The sequence below is a fragment of the Numida meleagris genome, chromosome 18 (genome assembly GCF_002078875.1).
Source record: "Numida meleagris isolate 19003 breed g44 Domestic line chromosome 18, NumMel1.0, whole genome shotgun sequence".
NCBI classification, from domain to species: Eukaryota; Metazoa; Chordata; class Aves; order Galliformes; family Numididae; genus Numida; species Numida meleagris.
In genome coordinates this window covers 6,468,963-6,493,070 of record NC_034426.1, presented here as the reverse complement: position 1 = coordinate 6,493,070, position 24,108 = coordinate 6,468,963, and the positions used below count along the sequence as shown (strand labels likewise).

The window sequence follows — 24,108 nt, the reverse complement described above, 5'->3', positions numbered from 1 at the left end:
TTTCCTTTTTTGATTATTATTTTAAATAAATCTTTCATATTCAAAAAACACTGGTGTATGAGTGCCTCTCTCCTCTGAAGCAGGTGCTGCAAATGAAATAATGGGAGGGCTCATAAAGATGGAAAGCCAGTCCTGACAGAGCTTCTCCTCTCAGTAATCCTCAGAATTCCCTGCAGGCATCAGTCTCTAACAGTTCAGGCCGTACTGCATGGTACATCCTAACTCACTGGTCTTTTTAAAGGGAATTTGGAAAATTTTGATGTGGACTATTTTGGCAGTTGCCAGAGGAAGCTTTAGAGTGGGCAAATGGTCCATTTCACTTAGAATGTTATTGCTATATTAAAGATTGAAATCCTAGAGAGTTCTTTATTAGTCAGTCTGCATGCACTTATTAATAAAAGTTTTTAGAACCAGCGTAGAATGATTCCCATTTTATGGCTAGAAAAACAGGATGGAGAATTTATTCCAACTCTCACAGGCAGTCAGCATCAGCAGAAACAACAGCAGGTCCCTTGGCTCTCACGGTCTGGCTATCCATCAAAGGAGTAATCCACCCATCTCGCAACATTCTGCTGGTTGTCAAAGACTGCTTTCCTCTGAATAACTAAATAAGAATGGAGTGAACTGAATGGCGACAGAAATATTCTACATTTAAGAAAGCTAGCAGTTACACTATTAAGTAAATGGAAATCACTAACATTTGCAGAAATTAATTTTCATAAGAAGATCCCAGGGGAGAAAGGGAGACGTACATAGATTTCTATACCCTGTGTATTTCACATGACTTTGGTTTTAGTGCTCGTCTCTGTGTGCAATGCTACTTACTCTCTAGAACAGCCTGACTAAAGCAGAATTGCTCAAGCTGCTTTGGCCAAACAAATGAAAAGAATAATTATCAACATTCATTATAACACTCATCTATAATATGAGTAATATACAAGATGGCAGGTTCATTGAGACCTGTGAATGCCCATTTCTGAAAAATGAGGTCAGAAGGACCATCTTAAAGAGAAGACTCTCAAAGGACAGATGTCTGTTACTCGGGTGGGCTAAGAACCCCAGCCCTGTGCTTTTTTCCCCATAATTCAGTTACTTTTATCATATCAAGATGTCAGACTGTTCCAGGACCTTCCGTACAAATTCTCGTGAAAACAAAGCAATTCTCTTCTGTTTGTTGTTGTTGTTTTTGGCATGCAAAATTTGCATCATGCTCATGCTGTCCTTCTAACCTAACCAAACTCTATTTTCAAACTATTAACTGGAACACGGAGGTAGATACCGAGTTCTGAGAACTCCAAGACATCCCCCACTGGCCTGCTGACAGCTGTGCAGCAGGACAGCCTTTTATGCTAAAGCAGAATGATTTTCTGCCTTTCACACAAATTCGTTTTAAACAACAATTTTCAGGCTTGACAGATGCTTCCATATGACTCGTGTTGGTTTCTTAGCTGATGCCAGGAACCAAGCCAGGGTCACAAACCAGGGAAGCTGGCAGTCTAACGCAGGCATAGTCAAGGTGGAGATCGTTTTTCATACGCGCTATCTGCAAGGAAGACCAGACCAACCATTACAAACAATCTGTTACTCTCTTGTGGTCATCTTTAGCAACTTTCCTTAGATATCAGTTCCTTTCAGCTCTGTGGGTAATATTTCTGTATTTAACATCCTCTTTTCATTTTGTTTCCATTAGCCTCAAGCGTACTGAAAACATGCTATTTCAGAGCAGCTCTCCTCTGTCACTCTTCCAAGCAGACTTGCTGGAAGTTTTTCCAGTGTAAAGTTTAGCTTTCCTAACAATTGGATTAAAAATCCCTCAAAACCACAAGTCAGATCTCCTGCTTCCACTCAAGAAATCAACCCAGAGGAATAGGTAAGGTATGCCAGCACCTCACCCTGATGCTCTTGTCAGCCATAAAATCAGAGTCAGTTTTAAACCTGACCCAAATCACTTCGGCAGCTGTTTCCCCTGGTCTACCTTAGCAGACTGGCTTTCCCATCTCATTTGCAGCTGAATTTTCATGTTTTGATGGTAAAGAACAAGACAACAAGACAACACCTTGAAATTTTCATGTCCAGACTGCCTGCTACAGCAGGGAAAAAATTGCTGATTTTATGCATGCCTCAAGCAAAGGTGTTTTCATTGTTATTATTTTTTAACCTTCAGTAGCTCAAAAAAAAAAAAAGGTATACTAACACAGCTAGGCAGTTATAGAAACCAAGTGGTTTTGCAAGGAGTTAAAATATATCTAAATTTTAGATAGAAAACACGCACAAATGAAGAAACATACCCAAGGTCACCTAACTCATCTCTAGGAGAATACAAAACAAAACAGCAATTCAAGAATTTAACCATCACTAGTTCTGATACAGCTGAAGGGTCACAACTCCAACATCTTCACTATTGTCTGAAGATTGTTCACTATTTAAGGCATTTTTCAAGGATACAAACAAACAAGCGACTAACAGAATAATCTGCTCTTCTGCAGGACTCCTAAAAATCTCAGAAGCAAGCTTTCAATATGGCCTCAGATAAGAATGCTCTTTACAGAGCACAAGGCTCCCTTCCTCCACAGCATGAGGAACTACAGCAGAGCCAGTTCCTCTCCCTTCCCTTCACGGCGCCAGTTAGAAGCTCACAGCTTATGGAAACCCCCCTTTTTCTCTCAAAGACAATTTCTGCATCACAGGTAGGAGACAGTCTCTGGTGTTAGTGTTGTTTAAAGTTTCTTGCTCGTTTCCTTAGCGTTCATAATTCTCTAAAACAGATATTTATTAACCAATATAATATACCAGATGGTTATGAAGACACGTAAACAACAGCTGAAATGATCCAAGTGACGACAGTTCCAGGTAGCCACAAAGGACAAGTTTCTGGCCATTGACTCAACCTCCTGACCCATCCCAACAAGACTGACAGGCTCCAGCTCAGCAACCGCACAACTCCACTTCTCAGCACCGCTCAAAACAAAATCCTCTCTTCCCACAGCAGCCATTAGCATTGCTGATGACTCTTCCAGGCATGGACAGAGCAGCGCACAGCCTCCTGCCCACCCACCCACCCCCGCACGCATTCTCCCTGGAGTTTTTGTGACTTTTTTATGCTTAGTTAGATCCCATACAGAACACAGAAATTACAGCAAAACCCTCACATGTGCGTGTGGACATGGAACTTATTTAGCTGTATTTCTCTTCTCCTTGTTCTACATCACTGGCCATTTATAAAACAGGACAAAAAACATACAAAAAACCCACCAAGCTAAAGCTGTGCTCTGAAACGACTGAGAACCATCTTCTGCTTGTCCGAGGATATTCAATTTTCTCCGCCTCCTCCTTCCTCACGCTGATTATCTAACCAGCCACCACCACACAACTCAGAAGAGAAGCTATGCTACTCCCGGTGACCTTCGATCACACAAAAAAATATGGGGACAAGGAAGCAAAGATATCAGCTGATTTGTCAGTGCTTTGCTCGCAAGTCCTCCAGACAACAGCAGCAGCTCCCAGCTGGATGGCGTGGGACCTGAAGCGAGGAAGCACAGCCGTGTGCTGGCCAGCAGCAAGCAGCCCGCTGCGCCTCTCTGGTTGCAGTGGATGTTGTCTCAGTAAGGCTGACAGGACAAAAGCCTGGTAGGATCTTCCCCTAACTGCAGGACAGAGATGTGGACTTGCACGTGGCAATTCTGAACCCACATGCACCGTGCTACTGACGATTGCACGCCAGGAAAAATAACATACAGGGTAGGATGGAAACATGCAATTGAAAGAAGGCAAGTGGGCACGGGCAGCGTGATCTCCCATGGGGAAAGCACATATGAAAGCGTGGAACACATACGTACAGGTTGCACAATAAGTGACAAATTTCCCCAGAAGACTGAAAATGATGCCATGATTCTGAATTTCCTAGCTTCTGGAGTTACAATCATGCCTTCACCACAAAGAATTAGGTCACTTGGGGCTTTCCCCACCATGTCTCTGCCTTGAATACACGGGTTTAATTTATGTTCAGTATATTGCACGTTGAGAACAAAATGTTTTAGAACCATTTTAAGGTAGCTAACGCTCATTAACACAGGTTCTTTGAATTGCTGTCCCAGTGAACACAGCACAAAGCGAGTGACACATACTGTTAACACTTCGTGTTTTGTCAACTCATAAGGAGAAGGAAAAGGTTTCATTTTATATAGAGCAAGAGCTATATAATTGCTAGAGAAATGAAGAATAATTACAGGTGGTTTTCTGGGTAATTACCCGCCATTACATTTTTCTGCAGCATAGAGGGGTAGATAGAGGTACAGGAAAGGGAAGGAACGAGCCTGTTTTTAGAATGGCAGAGATGCACAGCAGCTCTTTACACAGTACTCTTGTCTGGTACATGAACACAGACTGGCAAGTTCCCTGTCTGATGTGCAGATGGAGGACACCAGTCAGTGCACTGGCATGGGGATTCCTCCTGATTCCGTCCTCCGCTCCATCACAGATTTCCTGGGCTACCTCAGCCCTCTTCCATTTATGAGAGCAGAATCATAACCATTCACTATACAGCGAATGTAGGAAGATAAACACATGAAAGAGCATCATTCACATGCCATGGAACTAAACTCTACTGAAAAACAAAATTAAAATGGGAAATCAACATCTGTCACATGGCGTACAAGTGAGCAGCCCCAAATATTGCCACATGTTGGGATGTTTCCCTGATTCCCCATTTCCACCCATCACAACGCAGTGAAATAATTGAGATCTGGAAGCCATCCCTTAAGGAGATATTTATCCTCTGTTAATAAATGGCCTTCTCAGCACTTTAAAGTTAATAAATGTGGAACTTCTGAACTTTTTTGAGTGACGCTGTAAACTTCTAGCTGAAAGGTTTCTTGGGGAAGACAACAGTAGCAAATTCTAAAACTGAAGGAGAAGCTAGAAGACTTCTGAATTTAAAAAACAGTCATACTGAACAGGAACAGATTTAAACAATGGTATCAGGGGTTTATGACTATGACTTACAGGACCACTATGGGACTGAAGGACTCACTGTGGTGTGCTGCATAATGAAATGAAACTGGAGGAAAGCGAAGAGGTAGTACACGTGTGCATGTTAGGATGAGGTATCCCTGTGTTAGTCATCTGTCAAATTCTGTGAACAAAGAACAGCCTATTTCTGCAAATCAGACGTCCTCTCTCCAGCTGAGCTTACAGGGACAGAAAGTACTTCACAGTATAGAAAGGGTAGAAGAGGAACAGCATCTTGAAGGTGAAACAAAGGATTAGTAGGGGACATTCATAAGAACTTAGGACAGTGCACAAGAGAAGGTGGGAGAGAATCCCTGTTTTCAAACCAGTTCTACCAGTAATCCCTTACTGCTACATATACAGGATGTTAATTAACATCTCTACAACTTTGCAAAGCTATGTTACATGCTATATAAACACTATTATTACTACAAATATGCTGCAGCCCAGAGTATACCTTTAAGGCCATCTATCAAGGGCCCTGCAAAGACCCAGAGCAGCTCTCAGCTTTGGTGTTACAGGACGGAACCCATCTGGCACACCGCACAGTGCTTTCACTGGTCCCCTGCGGAGAAGCGAGCTGCCAAAGCTATTTGCTTAGCAGCTTGTTCCTTTCTGCCCTTTCTTGACTGGACTGTGCGAACATGCAGTAGCGGAGGAAGGTCTGCTTGTGCTGCTGCCTGGTCTAACTGTTGGAACACGACACTCAGTACCCAGAGAAGAAAGGAAACACAGGCACAGAAACAGCTTCAGCCCTTCTGTCACCGAACTCCATGTAGCCGAGCAGGAGAAAATACAGTAGCCAGCTCTCCAGGCTCACTTTATGGCAGTTGTAATGACTTCTGGATCCCCCCCAGCCTATTTTCTGTAACACAGAATTGTTTGCACTGTACATTTTTTGTTTCATGCAATTTAGGTTTAATTAGAGTGAGATACGAAAAAGTGCCGCTGAGCATAACAAGATACACCGATGTTATCCTGATAGAGATATTCCCACCCTAAAAAAATAAAATACTTACAGTGAAAGCTTGTCCTCTTTTCTGCATTAAGAAGAAAACTGTCTCCCACTAGCTCCTGACAGCATGTGCAAGCCAGACTGAAAATTCAGGGCTTGAGCGCTTCCCTGAGAGGAAAACCACATTGCAGCGAGACAGAGAGCTGCTTGAGAAATGATTCACATACGGAAGCAAGCTGGCTTCACCAGCACTTTGGCATTCAGCACACACACGCACACATACATGCACACTTGCTTACTCAGGGAAAAGAGAAATATTATATTTTCATCAAAGCAAGGCAGATTTATGCAAGAAAGCCATTTCAAAAGCGCAGAGGCGCTTCACGGATTAAAGCAGACCAAAGTTTCTTTCGGTATCTCATCGTCCTCAACAGCAGAACTGGACCCTGGGCAGACACACCATGCACGACCCAGTCAAGTGAAAACGTGCAGTATGTACAACATGGGAAGGGCAAGGAGGTGGTCATAGAAAGAAGGCATTTTTCAGAAGAGATCAGAGGCATCTTCCAGAAGCCTTATACTCTACACTAAACCTCTCCCACAGAGTGCCAGCGGTCACAGCAAGGATCACTTATAACATTTCCACGTCTGCATCGTGACTACAAAAAAAGTGAAGTGTGTGTGCGTGTGGAAGGAGGAAAGATACATTAAGACAGAGGTTTTTACAGCAGAAATAGCTAGAATCAGTCCTGAGTGACTTCTCTTGAGCTGATCGAGCAGTCTGCTCTCTACGTAGGGACTAGAATGAGCAAGGATCAACATCCCACTTGCTTAATCTTTCTGAAGAAAATTTAGACTCTGAAAAAAGGAAGGAAAGCACCAGAGGCTCTGGCAGAGTTAGATCAGGCACTGAGAGCGTCAGTGGTCAACGTCTGGTGGGTGCCAAGCACCCACAACCAGCTTCCAGTCCCTAAGCACTCACCCAACCAAGCCAGCTGATACTGGGAGCTCAGATACCAACCCGACCCAGCCTGCTTTGCCAGTTTCCTCAGTACCTGAGAACAGACCGGGTCATCACAGGCAGAAGAACTTATCTATGCCATATTTTTATAGGGCTGATATTTAGAGTCTGAGATTATTCACAGCTCAGATAAGAGAGCAGTACTTTCTGTCATTCATATTAACCAGGCTCTGGCAGCTATTGCGATCTACATGAATGGTGTTTCTCCTCCCTGAGGAAGCAACACTGCATTCAGTGACACATGCACAGACAGCAAGGTAGGCAGCACAGCACCTCTGCTTTGGCACTGGACAACCTTCCGAGCTGGAGAGATGAAAAATTCTGACAGCATTTACATACTTTGGCTTTGGTAGACAGGCTAGAATAGTGCCATACAATTTCCCCAGGCCCAGCAAGACCAGACAGTGTATTTGTTTATTTTGAGGTTTTTTTGGTAGCACTTACAATCATCTGATCTCTTCACTTAGACCAAAGAATTATTCAACACAAAACCTTCTGAACTGAAAAACTGCATTTCTGTTTAATGAACAAAGAGCCCAGAAACAGACAGCTAAAATGAGTTGGCTAAGGTCATAAAGAAAGTCTGTGGCCCGTCCAGGGCATTAACCGTAATTACTTTCACACAGCCAGGATGAGAAAACGATTTCAAACAGCATCATGAATTTTTTAATTTTTTTTTTTTTTAAAGAAACTGCCAGGTTCTCACCCAACCAGTAAGTTTGGTCAAACACACAAGCAGATGGCACACTGGTTGCATGCTGATCAAACCCACTAGCTCTTCTAACTCTGCAGCTAGGGACAGAAGTTGAACTACACCTCACTCACCAATGCACCTTCATAATTCTGTGTGTGAGGACCGTAAGTGCTTTATGTTGCAGCCTGCGTTGTTGGTGCAGTTTTACAGGAGCAAATATGGATGGCACACAACTTAAAGGAATGGGCAAAGGGCAGAATTTCTACTGGCACAGCTCATTTGAGATTCAAGCGTACATGCTGTGTGGAAAAAAAGACGCTCATACAAGGAACAAGATGAAAATATCTTTGCATTTACAGATATTTATGCTATATTTAACTGCTTTTGTGCATGCAACAACTTTAATTACAGAGACAGAGATTCCGTAAGCAAGGCTATTATGTCAATAACAACGTCTTTTTAAAGCAAGTCTGTAATTCAGCTGTAAGACTTGGTTTTATAACTCCAGACAGTAATGTGCCAAGAGTAATTACGAGGGAAAGTCTGCACCAGACAGTGGGTATAAGTGGAGTGAGGCCATGGCCGTGGTCAGTATTTACTCCCCTTTCCTCCTCCTTGTACATAACTGATACAAACTTCTTTATTTTCTCAGTTCCACCACAGATGTCAGGAAGTTCAAGCAGCCAGCAGACATGTGCAGAATGAATCATGGGGCACCACTTTCCATTTTGACAAAAACAACCGCTGTTCAGTTAACAAGATGATGCTGCTGATCAAATGGGTGGATATAAAGAGTGAACTCCTGGAACCACTGCCAGAAAGACTTTGCCAGCACAAGGAAGCTGTGTACACTCACTTGGCAAACTCAGATTTTCTCCTCCAGCGTCGTTTTCCCATGTATACACCTGCAGAGTGCACTCTGTGGCACAGTTACCAACTTTGACCTGCAACCAGAGCAAACATTTCTGCTGGAAGAAACTAGAATCATTAAAGCTGGAAGAAAGCAGATGCGATTTATGGAACATGGAGTGCTACAGGAGACAGAAAAAGCAGCTTGAAAGCAGCTTCCTTTGTTGCCTATTGCCAAAATTTCAGAAGACCAGACAACAACTTGAAAATTTCCAAGGGAACAGCCACGAAGTACGTCAAAAATAGAATTAGGAAACTGCCTGATTCAAAAGTAAGAGCCTGTGAGAGGAGTCAGCATCTTTCAGTATTTCTGTCATTTCCAACCAAATCACTGAAGAGTTAATAGACATCTATCTACCAAAAAAAATCCAACCCACAGAACATGACAGAATGAGGAAGGAAATCTACATGGCAAAGAAATACTCACAAACTCGCTGCAATTCATACATTTAAAATAAAAGCCTCTCGTTGCTTTTTCACACATGTATCTAGAGAAGCTGGCGCAGAGACATCTGAAAACTGCAGAGAAAAATTCTCAGGCATAAGAGGCACAGCAGCAAACCAAAGCTAGTGTTACTACAGTCACTCTTCTGTTCAAAATGCAGATACAGCTAAATATGTGAAAAACGCAATGCTCAGTTCTCTTCCCTGAAAGGGGGAGATAAGACTTGCAGTGTTCTTTCTGGTTTAACTGATTTTTATTTCAATAATGAAATTAAAAAGACTAAGAAGAAGATTATGCCTGTTGTTTATTATTCTTCACTTTAATTTTATGATGCATAGGCTCTAATACAGCATTAACAACACAGAATTACCATATTCAAGTTGCACAGCAAGTTCCTACTACCTACACAGGCAAAGCACTGCACAACCCGATTTGCTCCCTCTCCTTATTGGCTGGGACGGACCACATGCTGGTCAAGCCAGCATTTGATCACCTTACTGGAGAGGAATTAGAACAGGTATCCATTAGAAAGACTAACGAGCCTTCAACAGAAAATCATTTCATTAAGTTTTTGCTGATCACTGACAATGGAGAGCCGTGCAGGAAAATGAAGGACCAAAGATGTGTGCTGCAGGCCGCCTTAGAATTGGAAACCCCTGTGGGATGGTGTAGGAATGTCCCATCCCACCGCTTTGAACTTTTGGATGCATTTCGGGGAGATGGAAATAAAAGAGCTGAGGTGCCAGCTTTGTTTCAGAGGGACTTGGAACTGCTGACAGACCCTGAATGGAAGCAGAACTGCAGGGCACGCCTGGACACAAAGCGCGCATCACAGGGAGCCCAGCAGCAGCAAGAACTAGGACAAATTAACCAAGAAAAAATGATGAAGCACAAGGAGATCAAACCCCAGAAGACTAACATGCCCTCTAATGTAGATCAGGATTTCAGAAAAAGAAAAAGAAAGAAGGTATTTGCAAGGTTTAGTTCCGTATACAGTAATATCCTAAAGTTTCAGTCTTGTTCTTACTCTCCGCATTTATTATTTTTTTTATAGATTGCTTAAACAGCATCAGCAGCTTAGTAACCCTTATCCATTTTAAAGACAGGGAAACAAAAGCATCTAACTAAATTACTGACAAAAGATCAAGAGCTACTAGGGATCTACAGCATCCATTAGCTTCAGACCTCAGACAATAGAAAGTCAGCAGTTTGGAGAAGCTGGGCCTGTAGTTATAGATGTGCACCCAGAATTGGAGCATAAAGATTTGGCTTTGGTGTCCTAATCAAATGCAAGAACAAGGGGGAGTCTAAATTAACGCTCAGCAACTGATTGCTTCCAGATAGCTCGTGTGAACGGCTGTGCGTGCCCCTGCCTGAAAGCTGAAGCACTCAAACACAGAGATCCACCTCCCCCAGCAGCAATGGTAATGATACAGCATAACTGTTAAGAAACACGCAGGAGGGAACGTGAGGGACATCTGTGAACCCATCACTTGGAGAAACCAATAGAAACTACTGCTGGTAGAGAGCAAAAGAGAACTGAGTGGCCAAGCACACAGGAACACAGGAAAGAAAGCTGCTGTCTGGGAAGGAGGGGAGGATTAGGAAGTTCAGTACAGCAAAGTCACTCTGGTAGCGCCCAACTAGCACTGCTAGCTTGGTGCCCAGCCACAGTTTGGGAATACAGAGAAGGGAGGAGAGAACAGAAGAGGCAGATCATTTTTTTCTACTACAGACTAAATAAATCTGAATAGGAATGCCTCTTCCCGTGGCGAGTACCACAATTCCATACCCTTCATTTGGATTAATTAGTTCACTTGTTGACAGTATTAATGGAAAGGTCAAGGGCTGGATTGATCAACAGCTCCCCTGTTGCTGCAGGAGCTGCTGGGAAAGGCATGCTCCTGGGGAAAGCTTTGGGCCCTCACTGCCCACGTAACTGACCTCAGTTCTCTCACCTGACGACATCTAACACCAGACACATCAATCTTAAAGCCTTCCATTACCGTTAACATTCACTATTAATGATAATAATGTATTTCCTCTTTGATATTGTGGGTAATCTCATTCAGAGCATGCAAACAGCCTGAGCTGCCCTGCTGTATCTCGGGGAGCTGGAAGCCTTCTCCCAGCAAGAAACCCCTGCAGCAGTTACCATGGTAACACCGGTATGAGACATTCAAAGGCAGCTCTCCCGTAATCACGTCTATTAGGGATCAAGAAGCTTTATTAAGAAAAAAAAAAAAAGCAGAAAAAGCTTGAAACCAGGGAGCCAGGTCTGGTAATGGGGTAAGTGGACAAGGAACATACGGAGAGAGATCTGCTCATACCACTACACCACTTGGCTGCACACAAAGCGCTCGTTCCGTTCAAACCTGAGGCAGCACTGAAATTGGCAGAATAAGCTATGTTTAGTAGTTTAAAAATTCATTCTACTGCCACATTTCAGCAGCAGTAGCTCTATGAACCCCTCCAGAAGCACAACAGGGGGCTGTGCTGTGGCTCACCCCACGCCAGGGCTGGGCTGCAGGACGTGCCCCTGCCCACAGCACCAGAGAGCCTTCCTTCCTGCAGGGTGGCAGCTGCAGGCCCCAGCAGCTCGGCATCATCCAACCGCAGCTGGGCAGCCCAAGCATCACACTGCTATCAGGGGGGAAACATGGATGCAGGTAAATAAGCTCACTTTGATGAAGAGCTATCTTGGGAGAACTAGAGATATAAATGTCAAACAACGAATTTCTTGAGGTTCGAATCTGTAGCCTTCCAGTCTGGTGTGACAGAACAAAGAATCTGCAGGACCTGATCTCCAGCCACCCAGCCACTTCAAGCTGGCTAAGCCAGGTAACAATTATCACACTGAGATTCCTGTTCTCTTTCTGCTGCATATTTCCATGACAACTTTCCCCAGTATCAACTTCTTCACATTGGAAAGGTCTCTCAGATGAGAGTTTGGGCTCCTATAGCAACGGCTGAAATCCCTGGGAAACGATGATGTCTGAAACTTTACACGGATCTTTTTTTAGCCCATGAGTTACAACACCAGTGATTTTTAAATTTCATAGATCAAAGCTTTTGTATGCCTAGCACTGGGGAAAATGGGAAGAAGGAAACTAGTAGCTCAGTGAAGTAGGACAAAACTGAAGGAACTGTGGTCAAAAGGGATGTGCACTTTGAGATATAAAATGTTAAAGAGAGAAGAAAGAGGATCAAACAGCTCAAAAAAGACATCCTGCTCCTTCTCCTTGAGCTACAAATCAGAGCCACAAGGAAAAAGCCTGCTGATCCTAAAAGGAGATCTTGTTTAAACGTGTGTCTGTATCTCTGCAGTCTATCTGACACTGACCTGAAGAAAATAAAAACCAGTGAGTCAGGCTGCCTTTTCAGTTGTAACTCCCATACACCTGCCATCTCCCTACGATGTGACCTGTTACTACTACTTCAGCTGTTTGCCATCATAGTGACAGTACTCTCCAGCACAGAAAGTATTTTAATTATTTTTTTTAACTTAGAAGAAAAAAAAAAAACCTGCACTCTCAAACATAAAATTGGTTAAATTCATAAGCCAAGGGAAGCACAGATGTTAAAGCAACTAAATCCACTGGATTTAGGCATATTTCACAAAGCAATTTACTGCTGTAATGACCTCTCAAACCCAAGAACTTAAAAGATCTTAAGTAAGCAATCATCACATTCTGAACCTGGATGAGAGGTAGGAAAGCTGCAGCCTCAATTCACGGATGTGAGTACTACAGAGTGGAAATGTTAGGTGGTACTGCTGGAACAGAGCCCAGCACACTCCTCTGTAGTCACAGGGAACCTATGTGCTCCAGGAGAGGCTTGGTCTGCAGAGCAACCAACTACCAGCACTGCAAACCTGCTGCACTTTCTTCTGCTCGTGGTATGACAGAAAGCTTTCCCTTCTTCTGTGAGAAGATCAGTGAACCTGCCCTCTCTTCCTCTCAGTCCCCTGGACTGCTGCAGTTCTGGGAAGGGGCACGGGGTCAGGCAGGTAGGTGTAAGAGTGAAAAAGAACGGATTAATCTCGTTATTGTTAACTTCCATCTTCAGCCACTTCCTGCTTCAGAAAGGACTCAGGAACTGACAGCGTGTTACAAAATAAAGTAGAGCTATGAAAACCTTTGGATTTTGTTTTCTAACAGCAGTGCCAAAAATGACAGCTGAAGTCTATTCAAAATCTTGGAGCTCTACAACTAAGGGACACGCAAAACCAGGATTTCAAGCAAAACCATTACTTCCAAGGTTGGAACAATCTGCCCTTCAGAACCCTGCTTGGAGAACATTGCAATGCGGGATAACAACTGTGTCACTGCACAGGCCAAGTGAAATATAATCATTTAATATTCCCACATGCTGCCCTCTGCTGAAATGCTGAGCACAGTGGGTCCATCGCAGGCCTGAGGAAAGCCACGATCAGCTGCACCTGATCCTGTCATTACACAGGGAGGAGACACACAAAATGAAGACGTTTCACCTGGAGCCAGGAAGAAACAACTTAAAATTTCATGTGAACAACACATTAGCGGTGTCTGAGACTCTCAGATTCTCTCTCAAAGCCTTAATGTTCCATCTGATCTCACTCACGTGACTATTTGGATCATCAGGACTTTTCAAGCACATGTATTTGTTCATAGGCGGAACAGAGAACAGCATGAAGCAGAAAAGGATAAATACCTAAAGAGGAAATACATATATTTAATTCTATATACATATTCGTAAATAAATATGGTTATTTCATATAAATACCAGAGAAAATATTTATGAAATATTGTTATGTTCAAAAGGAAACATAAACCCATGTTTTTGCCCAAAAGACAGAAAAGGAATCAAAAACAGTATTCCAGCTTCACGTGTAAACTCGCAGCATCAGATGCCAGCTCTGACATATCTTTCTTCCCTTTATGCCTTTGGAAAATAGGCTTTGCAGTGTGACTTCAAGATCAGCCCAACTAGGTTAGCGTGGATCAAAGAGGAGATTGAAATCTACAGTTCAAGACTCCTTAGGGAGTGCAACCTGCCACCAACCTCCTCTTCTGTATCAGGATTCTACTGTAGTAGACATTAACAGCACGCTTTTCAACAGTTTCTGACCTTAAAACACAAAAACCCTTAAAGAGTAAAAGAAGAGAGAGGGAAGAGCTCTGGGCAGGCCTCATGGTCCAGCCAGTAGAGGGCAGTGGAATTTAAGAGGAAAAGAGGAAAGTTGTTGAAAATAACTTCATCACTTCATTTGAAGAGGTGCAACCATCAGTTCAGGTCTTTATTTGACCCTACATAGCCAGCCCTAAATTAAGGCACAAACAAGATACAGGGCAAGAAATTTAAAAAATGAAAAGAAAAAAAAGAAAAAAAAAAGAATAAATTATTTAGAATCCTTAGGATTTCTGAAGAGTCCCCTTTCACGGTGCTGCATGGCATCAGGAAGATTTCCTACCTGACTCATCGCTTAATGATAACTATCAAACCTATTAAATTATCTTCAATTCCTGAAGCACGCCGAGTTGAAGCATCCTACTGAAACCATCACAGCTATTTCTCAGGGGTTAAAAACGTACAGGTAACTTTTGAAGTTAAACCTCCACAATATTGAAGTCAACAAGGCTATTTTTTTTTCAAGCAGACCCAAGTGCAGTGCACTGGGCCGAGCAGAGCACTGCTTCTACTCCACGAAACAGGACCACGGGCAAAGTGGGATGATGCACAAAGCGCGTGGGTGAAGGCTTTTAACCTTGGCAGCTCCTCGTTCACCAGGGGGCACAGAATAAGAGTTTCCCACCCCATCACCAACCTGAGTAAGCACAGAAGGACTGAGGTTTCTACACGACTTGCCGCAAGCTTAGGTTGCATTCTGTGACAGAAAGGCAGACTTTCGTTTGCTCTCGAAGCACCTCTGAAGTAAAGCTGCCTCTCCGTGCCTCCCTGCGCCAGGGGCAGCCTAGGGCTGCTCGGATGGGCCGCAGGAGATCCCCCAGCACCGCCCTGCAGCAGCGCCCAGCACCTCGCACTTTCAGCCGCCCACCTCAGGAGAGCCCTGAGCGCCACGGGCTGAAGCCCAGCCGCCCCAGGGGACGCGTGCAGGGCTCGGCCCGAGGCTGTGCCCCCAGTCCGGGGCTAGGCAGGCACGGCACCGCAGGACCCGCAGCTCCCGGCCCGAGGGCGAGGCTGAGGGCCAGGACCTGTTGCCTCCGCACCCAGAATTCACTCAGACGGAGCGGCGGGCGGGAACGGCGCGACGACGCCTCAGAGCTTCCCGCCGCCCCGCGCACCTGAGGCACAGCGGAGGCGCCCGGCCCCGCACTGCGGCTCCTCAGCCCTCCCCCGGCCCGCGGCTGCCCCTAGCCCGCTCCCAGGCCTACTCCATCCCCACCCGGAGCCGCGCTCACCTGCTGCCTCCTCCGCTGCCGCCTCCTCCGCTGCCACCCTCGAGGATGCTCGGGCAGCCGGAGCGCTCACCTCGGCTGCACCGGCCGCAACGGCCGCCAGGGGGCTGCGGTGCGGCACGCCGGGTAACGGAGCTCCCCGCCCTCGGCGCGGCCAATCACGTGCCCCGCCGCGGAGCATGCCGGGAGCTGTAGTATCCCGCTCTCGCACGGCCGCGGGGCACGTTGGGAGATGGAGTCGCGGTGCCGTGTCCCGCAACGGGCGCCTCCCTCAGCGGAACTACAACACCCATCGGCCCCGGCGCGCCTCTCCCTCCGCGCTACGGAAGCCGCACTGCCGGCGCCTGGAGCGGGTCGCGGCGCCGAGGGCAGCGATGGCGGCCGCACCGCCGCCTTCCACGCCGGGTGGCCCGCAGCCGCCGCCACCGCTGCAGTACAGCGTACTGCTGCAGCACCTGGTGGGCGAGCAGCGGCGGCCCCGAGTGTGGGACCCCAACACCTTCGGGGGCATCCCCAGCCCGCCCAAGAGCAAGGAGCAGAAGATGGTGGAGAGGGCCATGGAGAGCTGCGCCTTCAAAGCGGCGTTGGCCTGCGTGGGGGGTGCGGCGGGGCTGGGAGGGCCGGGGGGTCCCATGGCACCGGGAGGGGTTGGGGCTGGGGGAGGGGCTGCGGCCCTCTCAGCCCTCAGGGCCCATTCTGGCCTATCCCAGGGGCCTCCCGCTGAAGGAAGAGTGCTCCATGCCGTGTCCCCTCCGTAAGGGGGAGGGGTCAGCATCAGTGCCCATAGCCCTGAGGGATGGCCCCCCACGCTGTCCATAGGACCAGAGCAGCTCTGACCCTGTGAGGAGACCGTTGGTCCAATCCGGGGGTTCATTTCATACCCATCATCCTTCCCAGGGTTTGTTCTTGGAGGAGCGTTTGGGATCTTCACCGCCGGCATCGACACCAACGTGGGGTTCGACCCCAAGGACCCCTATCGCACCCCGACTGCCAAAGAGGTGCTGAAGGACATGGGGCAGCGCGGCATTTCCTACGCCAAGAACTTCGCCATCGTGGGCGCCATGTTCTCCTGCACTGAGTGCGTGGTGGAATCAGTGAGTAACAGCCCTTAAACATTACAGTAGGTTTTACTGTACGCTCAGTGGTACAGCTTTAATGGGTCCGGGTCCCCTTGCACTGCGGTGAGGGATTGGCTCATTTCATTTTGCTTCTTGGTCATTTAAGCTTTTCAGTTCTAAAGGTTTTCAGAACTGTTCTCTGATGGAATAAGCAGAGCTGCACACAATAGTGAAGACCTTTCCCATTCAAGTCCTGGATTTCGACATTACTTTTTGAAGCCTTAGCTCCAAACAACTCGTTGTTGTGTTAAAACATCAAACTGGGAGTTGCAACATGGTCATCTGAGCCTCTAAAAATTGCATATGCAGAAAGGAATCCTTTGACGAAAGTTCTGAAGTAACAGGCCTGTTTTCATCTTGCCCCTACAGCAAGAAATGACCTCGTGCAGCTCAGCAGTAAGGCTGTCATCCATTTACTTAAATAGGAAGACGAGCCTGTTGTGAATGTCAGTACTGTCCTTTAATTGAAAGACACAGTTAGTTCTTAACTCATGTGAAAAAAAAGTGTATCTGCTTGCACAATGAAGCAGAACAAACAGATGTTGCACTGGTGAAAAACTAGCGTGCTTACACTATTTCCATAGCTAATGTTTGCCAGCAGGCTGCTGAGGCTCTCCCTGTGCTGAGCAGCAAGCTGCATGGCCAGGCTGTGCTCAGAGTGCCTTTAAAATCTGTGAGCTGGTGCCGGTGTACAGTGCTGCCTTCTGGGGGCTCTATGGGCTCACCTGAGAGTCTTTGCTGTAAGACTGCATTGCACCATGCGGATGTGTCTTACCTCTCCTGGTGACCTCCTCCTCCTTCCCCTCCTCCTGACCGTGCAAAACGTTTTAAAGTGCAGGGGGGCCATCTGCTGAGAGCAGAGGGAAAAACACCCTCATCTGAAACGGCTGGAAGGTCGCTTTGTCTCCCTTGGTATTAGTACAGATGTTGAGTTGTTATTCTCTATTTACTTGTTGTCTTTGTTTTTTTAATTCCACAGTATCGTGGAAAGTCAGACTGGAGGAATAGTGTTATTAGTGGCTGCATCACAGGAGGAGCAATTGGCTTCAGAGGTTGGTGATGCCTGCTAGCAACTACTGCTGTGATAAGACAGCAATTTGGTATGGTAGCAAGCAGCATTTTTAAGGCAACACACACTGCAAATCTCTTTGTATGGGGTTATGTTGATGTCAGCATGACAACGTGTTTGAAGTTGGCAGAACTGCCATCTCTATCGCTTTCCTGTCATCTTGAAAGATATGTGTGGGTAGGGAAGGCTGGTTGTACAGGACAGGGAGATCGGAGAAAAATGAACAGAAGTTAATTGAAAGCAAATCAGGAAATGGTACCAGCTATCCACATGCTTCTGGGGTGTCATGGAGAGGGAGCCAAAAATATGTACTGAGCAACTCGCTGAAGTTACAGCTCTTGTGTTAATAGAGCTCTACTTATATAGTTTCACTGGCAGGAACTCTGTTAACTTGCACAGCTTGTACAATGCTTCCCTCCTTTCTCCTGTCTCAAATCAAACAGGCAATTCTATTTAGCTGTACAAGAGCAGTGAGATTTCAGTCCTGCAGGAACTAGTGGGGACTTCTTGGGAAGCTTTGACTGCTAACATCTGGAGAAGAGCCCCAGGCAGGAAGAGAACTATGCTGCTGCTCATCAGAAATATCAAACTTCACTTACTTATCTTTAAACAGACAAAACAGGCAAAAACAGCTTACAGAGCGTAGAAGAAATGAAAGCGCTCTCCAAAGAACTTCTAATTGAGCTTGTTAAGTTGTGTCTGTCCTGGACCTAATCCTCTTAGAGCATTCAAAGTAGCAGCTGCTTTTGCTATCCCTCCTTGTCCAGCAGTCAAGTCACTTGTTTTGAATCAGAACACCCTGAAATCAGCAGTGGCCATTGCTATTTTCTCTCCTCACCCTTGTAGAGAGACGTAGCAACACAGCATGCAGTCACTGTGTCATGCTATAGTACAGATGTGGGAGCTGAAGTCCCGTCTGTGCCAGGTTACCCCCTTCCCTTGGGCAGTGGCAGTGTTCCCTGGTGGAGGACCGCCATGTTCCTGCAGGTGTCAGCTTTTCAAGCCAGTGCAGTGTAGGCTAGTTGATTGATTTTTTTTTTTTTTCCTATTTTGTCTCATTCTTTCCCACCCTTTTCCACTGCAGCTGGTATGAAGGCAGGGGTGATCGGCTGTGGTGGATTTGCTGCTTTTTCCGCGGCAATTGATTACTATCTACGGTAACAGCGGGATCCCTTGGGAGCAAGTTTTCCTTGAGTTCCAGTGCTGCTGCTGAGAGCCTGCATCACGGCAGAAGAACCATCAGGCTTACCTTTCCACTGCCTTGGAGCCCTGATCAGTGCAAGCTGGATGGTGCTGGCTGCTTTTCCTGAATGACTAACAATAATCTGGCTGCGAGCCTTGGCATGCTGCTTCAGGCAGGCCTGCAGGAATGTGCAAGGATGGAGCCAGGCGCAGTGAGCAGTATCACCAGTGCGGATCAGCTGACTGTCAGTTTCCAGGAAACAAGCCTGGACTCTGAGCTTCCAGGATCCTTTGGGTCTGATTTTGATTAAGTCTGTTGCTAGCATCAAAAGAGGCAGGAGGACAATCTTCATAAAGAAATGCAGTGGTTTACGTTACCGTGTGTTTGAATGTGCTGCAAGTGTTTAGCAGTTCCCTGTTTGCAGCTTGCTGCTCTGTTGGGGAGAGGTAAGATCCTGTGGAGAAATAGTTTGTTCCAGGCTTTTCTTAAAATACCAACTGAAGACAAACCACCATCTGTACAACTTGTCTTATTTCAAGTACAGAACGAGTGCCAGAGTTCTTTACCATTTCTTAAAGGGGAAAGCAAAAAGGAATCCTTTGCCTTAGAACCATGTGGTTCCTGGCAGATGAACAAAACAGTTTAAGGGTAAAAAAGAGGTTACTGCAGATGTATAATTCTCTGTAGCCACTTGGCTCGCCTGATTTAACCTCGCCCTGGGAGTACAAGCAGTTTTGCTACTGCTTTAACTGCCACAGGCTCACACCCTCAGTTCCAGCAGTTTGATGGCTGGACTGTAAAGCAGAGTTGTGAGAATAAAGGCAGATAACCAGGCGTTCACTTAGCACGCTGTTTGCTTTCCATCCTTTTCCTGCACCACCTCTGAGCTCCCTGGTGTTAAACTGGGAGAAAGTGAAGCCTCACTTCTGTAGAACACTGGTACTGAAGTCAGAGCACCTGCTCATGAGCTTGGCTGGCTGCTCCCTTTTGGATTTGCATTCTTATTAGCTGTCTTGTTTTTCTAACCAAATTCTGTTTTCAGACCTCAGGGGATAATTTTTATATTCAAAATAGTTTAGACTGTTTTAACCTTCTTTGAGCCACCGTGCAAGGGCAAACACCCACCCTTATAACGAGACAGCAGGATTTTAAGTGCAGTGTGAACATCTAATGGGGGTTCTCCCACCTGCATCCCCTCTGCACTCAGGGTTTGACATCCCAGAGCAGCAAAGCATTTGCTTACCTGGAAGAGCAACACAAGCAGGGTGGTTTAGTGGGAAGGTGGTCACTTTGGAGGCGTGCTGTCTCCCATGCCCACACGGAAAGGAGTGGGGAGACAGCTCCATGTGATCTATCAGCTGAGGTTTCCTGATCGCCTGATCTCCCTCGCTGGGCCTGTTCAGTATCCTCAGGCCAGAAACTGTGCAAGTCAGCTGAATTTGAAGCTTGAGTAATTCTGGGCTGATTAAACAAGCTGGCTCCAGACGGTCCAGGTTTTTTTTCCTCCAGAATGTACTGAAATGCAAGGATGTAGCCCAAACCATAAGATGTCTCTTAAAAGATTGCCTGGCACAATGCCCGTGCTTATACCACTGGCTTGAAACACAACTAGCAAGATTTCCATGACTGAAAGAGGAGCAGTTGTGAAGCCGAGGTGATGAGCTCGTGCAAACAGCAACACCACAGGGCTCCTTTTGTGCAAATGTTGGGGCTTTGCATTTTTATTAACAGGTTTTTTTTTTTCCTCTTCACATGGTTTACAGCCATTTAAAGTTTATAATCTACAGAAATTGAAACAGAACACAAACAAAAATATATCCTTAACAACTTCTGAAAGTCAAATATTAATTAACAGTTCTATTCTACCTGTAGCTGCAAAAGTCCACCCCCCTGCCTTCCCCTCCTGTGGGGACAAACAAAGCCCATCACAGGAATGGCTGCTGCCTGCTGTGCCAGGGCTGTGCAGAGCAGCCCCTGGCCACCATCACGCAGGGGGGATTTGGCTGTACAGAGCCTCCATCTGGAATGACACTATGGTGGACAGAGACTTGGACACATGTAACAAATCAGACACGCACAGGGATCCGTTGTGCAGTCAGATCTAATGCTCGGCCTCCTTCCTGGGTCCAGGGCCAAGACAGACGCCTGGTTATTTTCTACAATGCTGTTCCCTTCTGTTTCGCTGGTAGTCAAGAGGAGCAGGGGCTGGAGTGAGAGCCCTTTAGAGGGGGACTGAAAGACCTCCCCTCCTGTAGTTGCTTTGCTGGTGGGGGCCGGCAGGTGCTGCCTTCCCCAGGGAGGTGGGCTTGGGACATACCTGGAGCATTGGCTGGGCTCTACCTGGAACAGTCTGATAGTCGGGTGGGTAAAGGCAAGGCTGGTAGCGGGGACGTGCTTGGTCACCTCTCATCCATCTCCTTTGGCACAGGAGCGTGTGGGGCCACAGCAGTCAAGGAGGGGGGCTTTCCCCACGATAACACAGACTGGGCTCACAGAGCCGAGGCTTTGTATCCCAACAGGTACCAGCCCCCACCTGTAAGGGCAGGGACCCAGCCATTGACCAAACCACTCTGTGAGAAGCACTGCTGCCTCTGGGAGTGAGAGCCAACAGAACCCACGAGGGCTTTCCTCCTCCTGTCCCTGGGCCACGGAGGAAAACAAAACCTCCCCTTCCTCACTGAGGCCTCGGCCAGCTCTGCTATGGGATGCAGACGGAGCTGCAGTGCATTGCAGCCCAGGGGTTGGTAATCCAGTGGCAGTGCTTGGCTGGAAGGGGCACATGCGGAGCTAAGGCAGGGATACAGAAATGGCAGGGAAATGCTCTTGTCTTGCTTGGCAAGAACAAGGCCTAGACCCTAGACCCTGTTCCCGGTAGGGTGTGCAGGGGAAGTTGTGAGACCTGTGATGCGGAACACCAAGGGAGGTAACCACCATGCTGCACCCCCGCAGGTGGAGCGTGGGGAGCAAGGAGACTGGCCTGAAGCACCCAGCAGGGACGTGGCGAGGAGGCAGCGGCTCCCTGCTCTGTGCTCTCATGGGTGCAGAGCCGGATCCGGGTGTGGGGTCCAACGGCGCAGACAGCGAGGCAGAGCGGAGCCGACACGAAGCAGCAGCCGGGCACTGGTGGGTGCTGCAGGATTTGAGCAGGGCGAGATGAGGGCTGCTGGGCAGGAGTCAGCGGGTGAGAAGGAGTCCAGGAGAAAGTAAGCCAAAGGAGGAGCCTGTGTCCACAGCCCTTGTCAGTCACTACCTCATCCGCTGAACAAATATACATAAAAACAATTCTTGAACACAAGAAGGGACATAAGACACGACTACTTTACAGAGCGGCACGGCGCTAGGGCGGCACCGGGCCATCAGTACGCGATTGTACAGGAGCTGCAGGCGGCACATCCCGGGTCCAGGCCGATGTCCCCGGGGGCCGTGATCCGGTCCATGGCCCTGGCAGGGAGCTGGGAGTGTTTGCAGCTGGTGCCTCCTCCCTGCGGGCTACACGTCCGTGGAGAAGTAAAGTGTGTTGCGTTTCAACTCCGTGAAGGAGATGGGAGGATGCTGCAGGTAGTAGAGAAGGACCTGGACCTATGGTGGGCAAACAGGGGGTGTTAGGCCAAAAAGGAGAGTGCCAGCGTGCCCTGTTGCAGCAATCCCCAGTGAGGACAGACAGGGGAAGCCCTCCGGGGTCCCTGCACTGCCAACTAGGCTCTCACCTGGGCCATCACATCATGGGACCAGATGTCGGATGCCAGGGTGAGGTGTCCTTTGCTCTCCCCCTCCGAAGGTCTCAGCAGTGTCGGCCCGAAGACTGTGGCCAGGTTGTGGAGGGACATTTTGTTGATGGGCTCCTTTTCCGCTACCCTGTAGGGTGGGGAGAGAGCACAGGTATGAGTTCCCAAAAATTCACCCCTAGAGCAGCACAGCCATGGGGCAACATGGGGGAACAAGCACCAAGCCTCCCTCTCACCTTGCAGCCCCAGCAATGGCCCTTCAGACCCAGGGTCAGGGCAGGGAGCTCAGCCCCCTTCATGGCCTCCGCGGGAGCCGCCAGGCCTGGCTGGGAGCCCCAAGTGTGATGTGGCAGCGGCTGAGCCCTGGCCTGCTTCTGATCTGCAGAGCCTCCACCCTGCCCCAGCTCCCGCAGGGCACGAGGGTTGCACACCGGCCCCCCGGCCCCAGCTAGCCCACACTGGGGGACTGTGCTGCCATGTCAGCAGGTGGCCATGCTCCTGGCTGAGCCCCGGCCAGTAGAGCAGATGTGGGAACTGCCTGTGCCCAATTCTCAGGATGGAAATGGATTTTCCTTCCCCACTCCCAGCAGCAATCATTTTTTCTGTTTGCTTTTAGCCAAGCCAGAGAAAAACAGTTCACAGTGCAAGTAACATGAGCCACCAGCTCTGTTCCCAAGCTCACAGCGTGCTGTGTCCAGGCCCTGCTGACAGCCCTGTGTGCACCATAGGTGTCAGGGCTCCAGTGCTGCCCTTCCCCAGTCTGAGATGGGATCTCCCTGCCCCAGATGGAGCTGGCACAGGAGCTCCAGCCTCTGCCATTCTGGGGAACCACGCAGCAAACTGCACAGTGCTGCAATCACAGCAGCACAAGGTGCTGCATGCAGTTTCAGGACAGCTCTGCAGAGCTGAACACCCCTGCAGACATGTTACGGGGATTATCACAACGTGCTTTACTCCTGGACTGGTGGGAAGGGATGCAGTGCTGTTTTCTAGGAGGGCAGTGCATGGTCTCAAATTGATTCCCCGCCCTCTGCTGAGGCCACAGAGAGCTCATCCCAGCAGCTGCACACAGGCTGAGGTAGCCGAGAGCTGCCTTGTGCCAAAGGTGAGCTGCCCTCCCTGCTCCGCACCGCCGAGCCGTTACCTTTTCAAGTGCTCCAGCAGGAAAAGGAAAGTGATGAGGTTGGGGTCAGGCAGCGAGCGGAGAAGGTGCATCATGCAGTTCTCCTTGGCAGCAGGATCCGAGAGGGCTGGGAGCAAGGAGAGAGAGCTCAGGAGGGGGCATCCAGCCTTGCATGAGTGGGATGGTGAGGAGGAGCAGCCTGGCCAGACCCCTTCTCATCCCCAAGGCCTTACCAATGCCCTCCATAAAGGCGGGGTACAGTCTGTCAGTGAGGAGGGGCTCGGGCAGCTCCCGGAAATACAGCTTGAGCGTGCCAGCAATGGCGTTGATGTCCATGTCACTCAGCATCACCAGGATGTCCTTGTTATCTGGCCAGAGAGCAGAGCCACGTGTGACGCTTCCTGTTTGCCAGCACCTGTATCTCCCCAGTGCCCAAGGAAGGGGCAGCACAGCTGGGTCCC

The 24,108-nt window shown here is 47.8% G+C and overlaps 3 protein-coding genes across 9 annotated transcripts in view; 1 reads left to right on the top strand and 2 right to left on the bottom strand.

Moving 5' to 3' along the window:
• Positions 1–15,546, bottom strand: part of SPECC1 (sperm antigen with calponin homology and coiled-coil domains 1) — an 83,222-nt gene extending 67,676 nt beyond the window's left edge. For 2 of the 4 annotated variants that reach the window (XM_021416211.1, XM_021416215.1), the window contains exon 1: positions 15,433–15,546. The gene's annotated coding sequence lies outside the window, so the exon portion shown is untranslated. Of the gene's footprint in view, positions 1–3,252; positions 3,373–6,026; positions 6,179–15,432 lie in introns of those variants that run through there. The other 2 variants (XM_021416212.1, XM_021416213.1) reach the window with 2 other exon arrangements.
• Positions 15,436–19,311, top strand: TIMM22 (translocase of inner mitochondrial membrane 22). Its single transcript, XM_021416221.1, is given in 5 exon segments — positions 15,436–15,540; positions 15,543–16,029; positions 16,327–16,523; positions 17,527–17,599; positions 18,701–19,311. Coding segments are annotated over 5 exon segments (897 nt in total). The 5' UTR covers positions 15,436–15,477; the 3' UTR covers positions 18,778–19,311.
• The window catches only part of ABR (active BCR-related), a 30,317-nt gene continuing 26,700 nt past the window's right edge, over positions 20,492–24,108 (bottom strand). For all 4 annotated transcript variants that reach the window (XM_021416216.1, XM_021416217.1, XM_021416218.1 and 1 more), the window contains 4 exons: positions 23,881–24,015; positions 23,669–23,774; positions 22,507–22,654; positions 20,492–22,378 (listed from right to left, as the gene is read on the bottom strand). In XM_021416216.1, the coding sequence (XP_021271891.1) occupies positions 22,289–22,378; positions 22,507–22,654; positions 23,669–23,774; positions 23,881–24,015 (479 nt within the window). In that variant the 3' untranslated portion in view covers positions 20,492–22,288. The remainder of the gene's footprint in view (positions 22,379–22,506; positions 22,655–23,668; positions 23,775–23,880; positions 24,016–24,108) is intronic.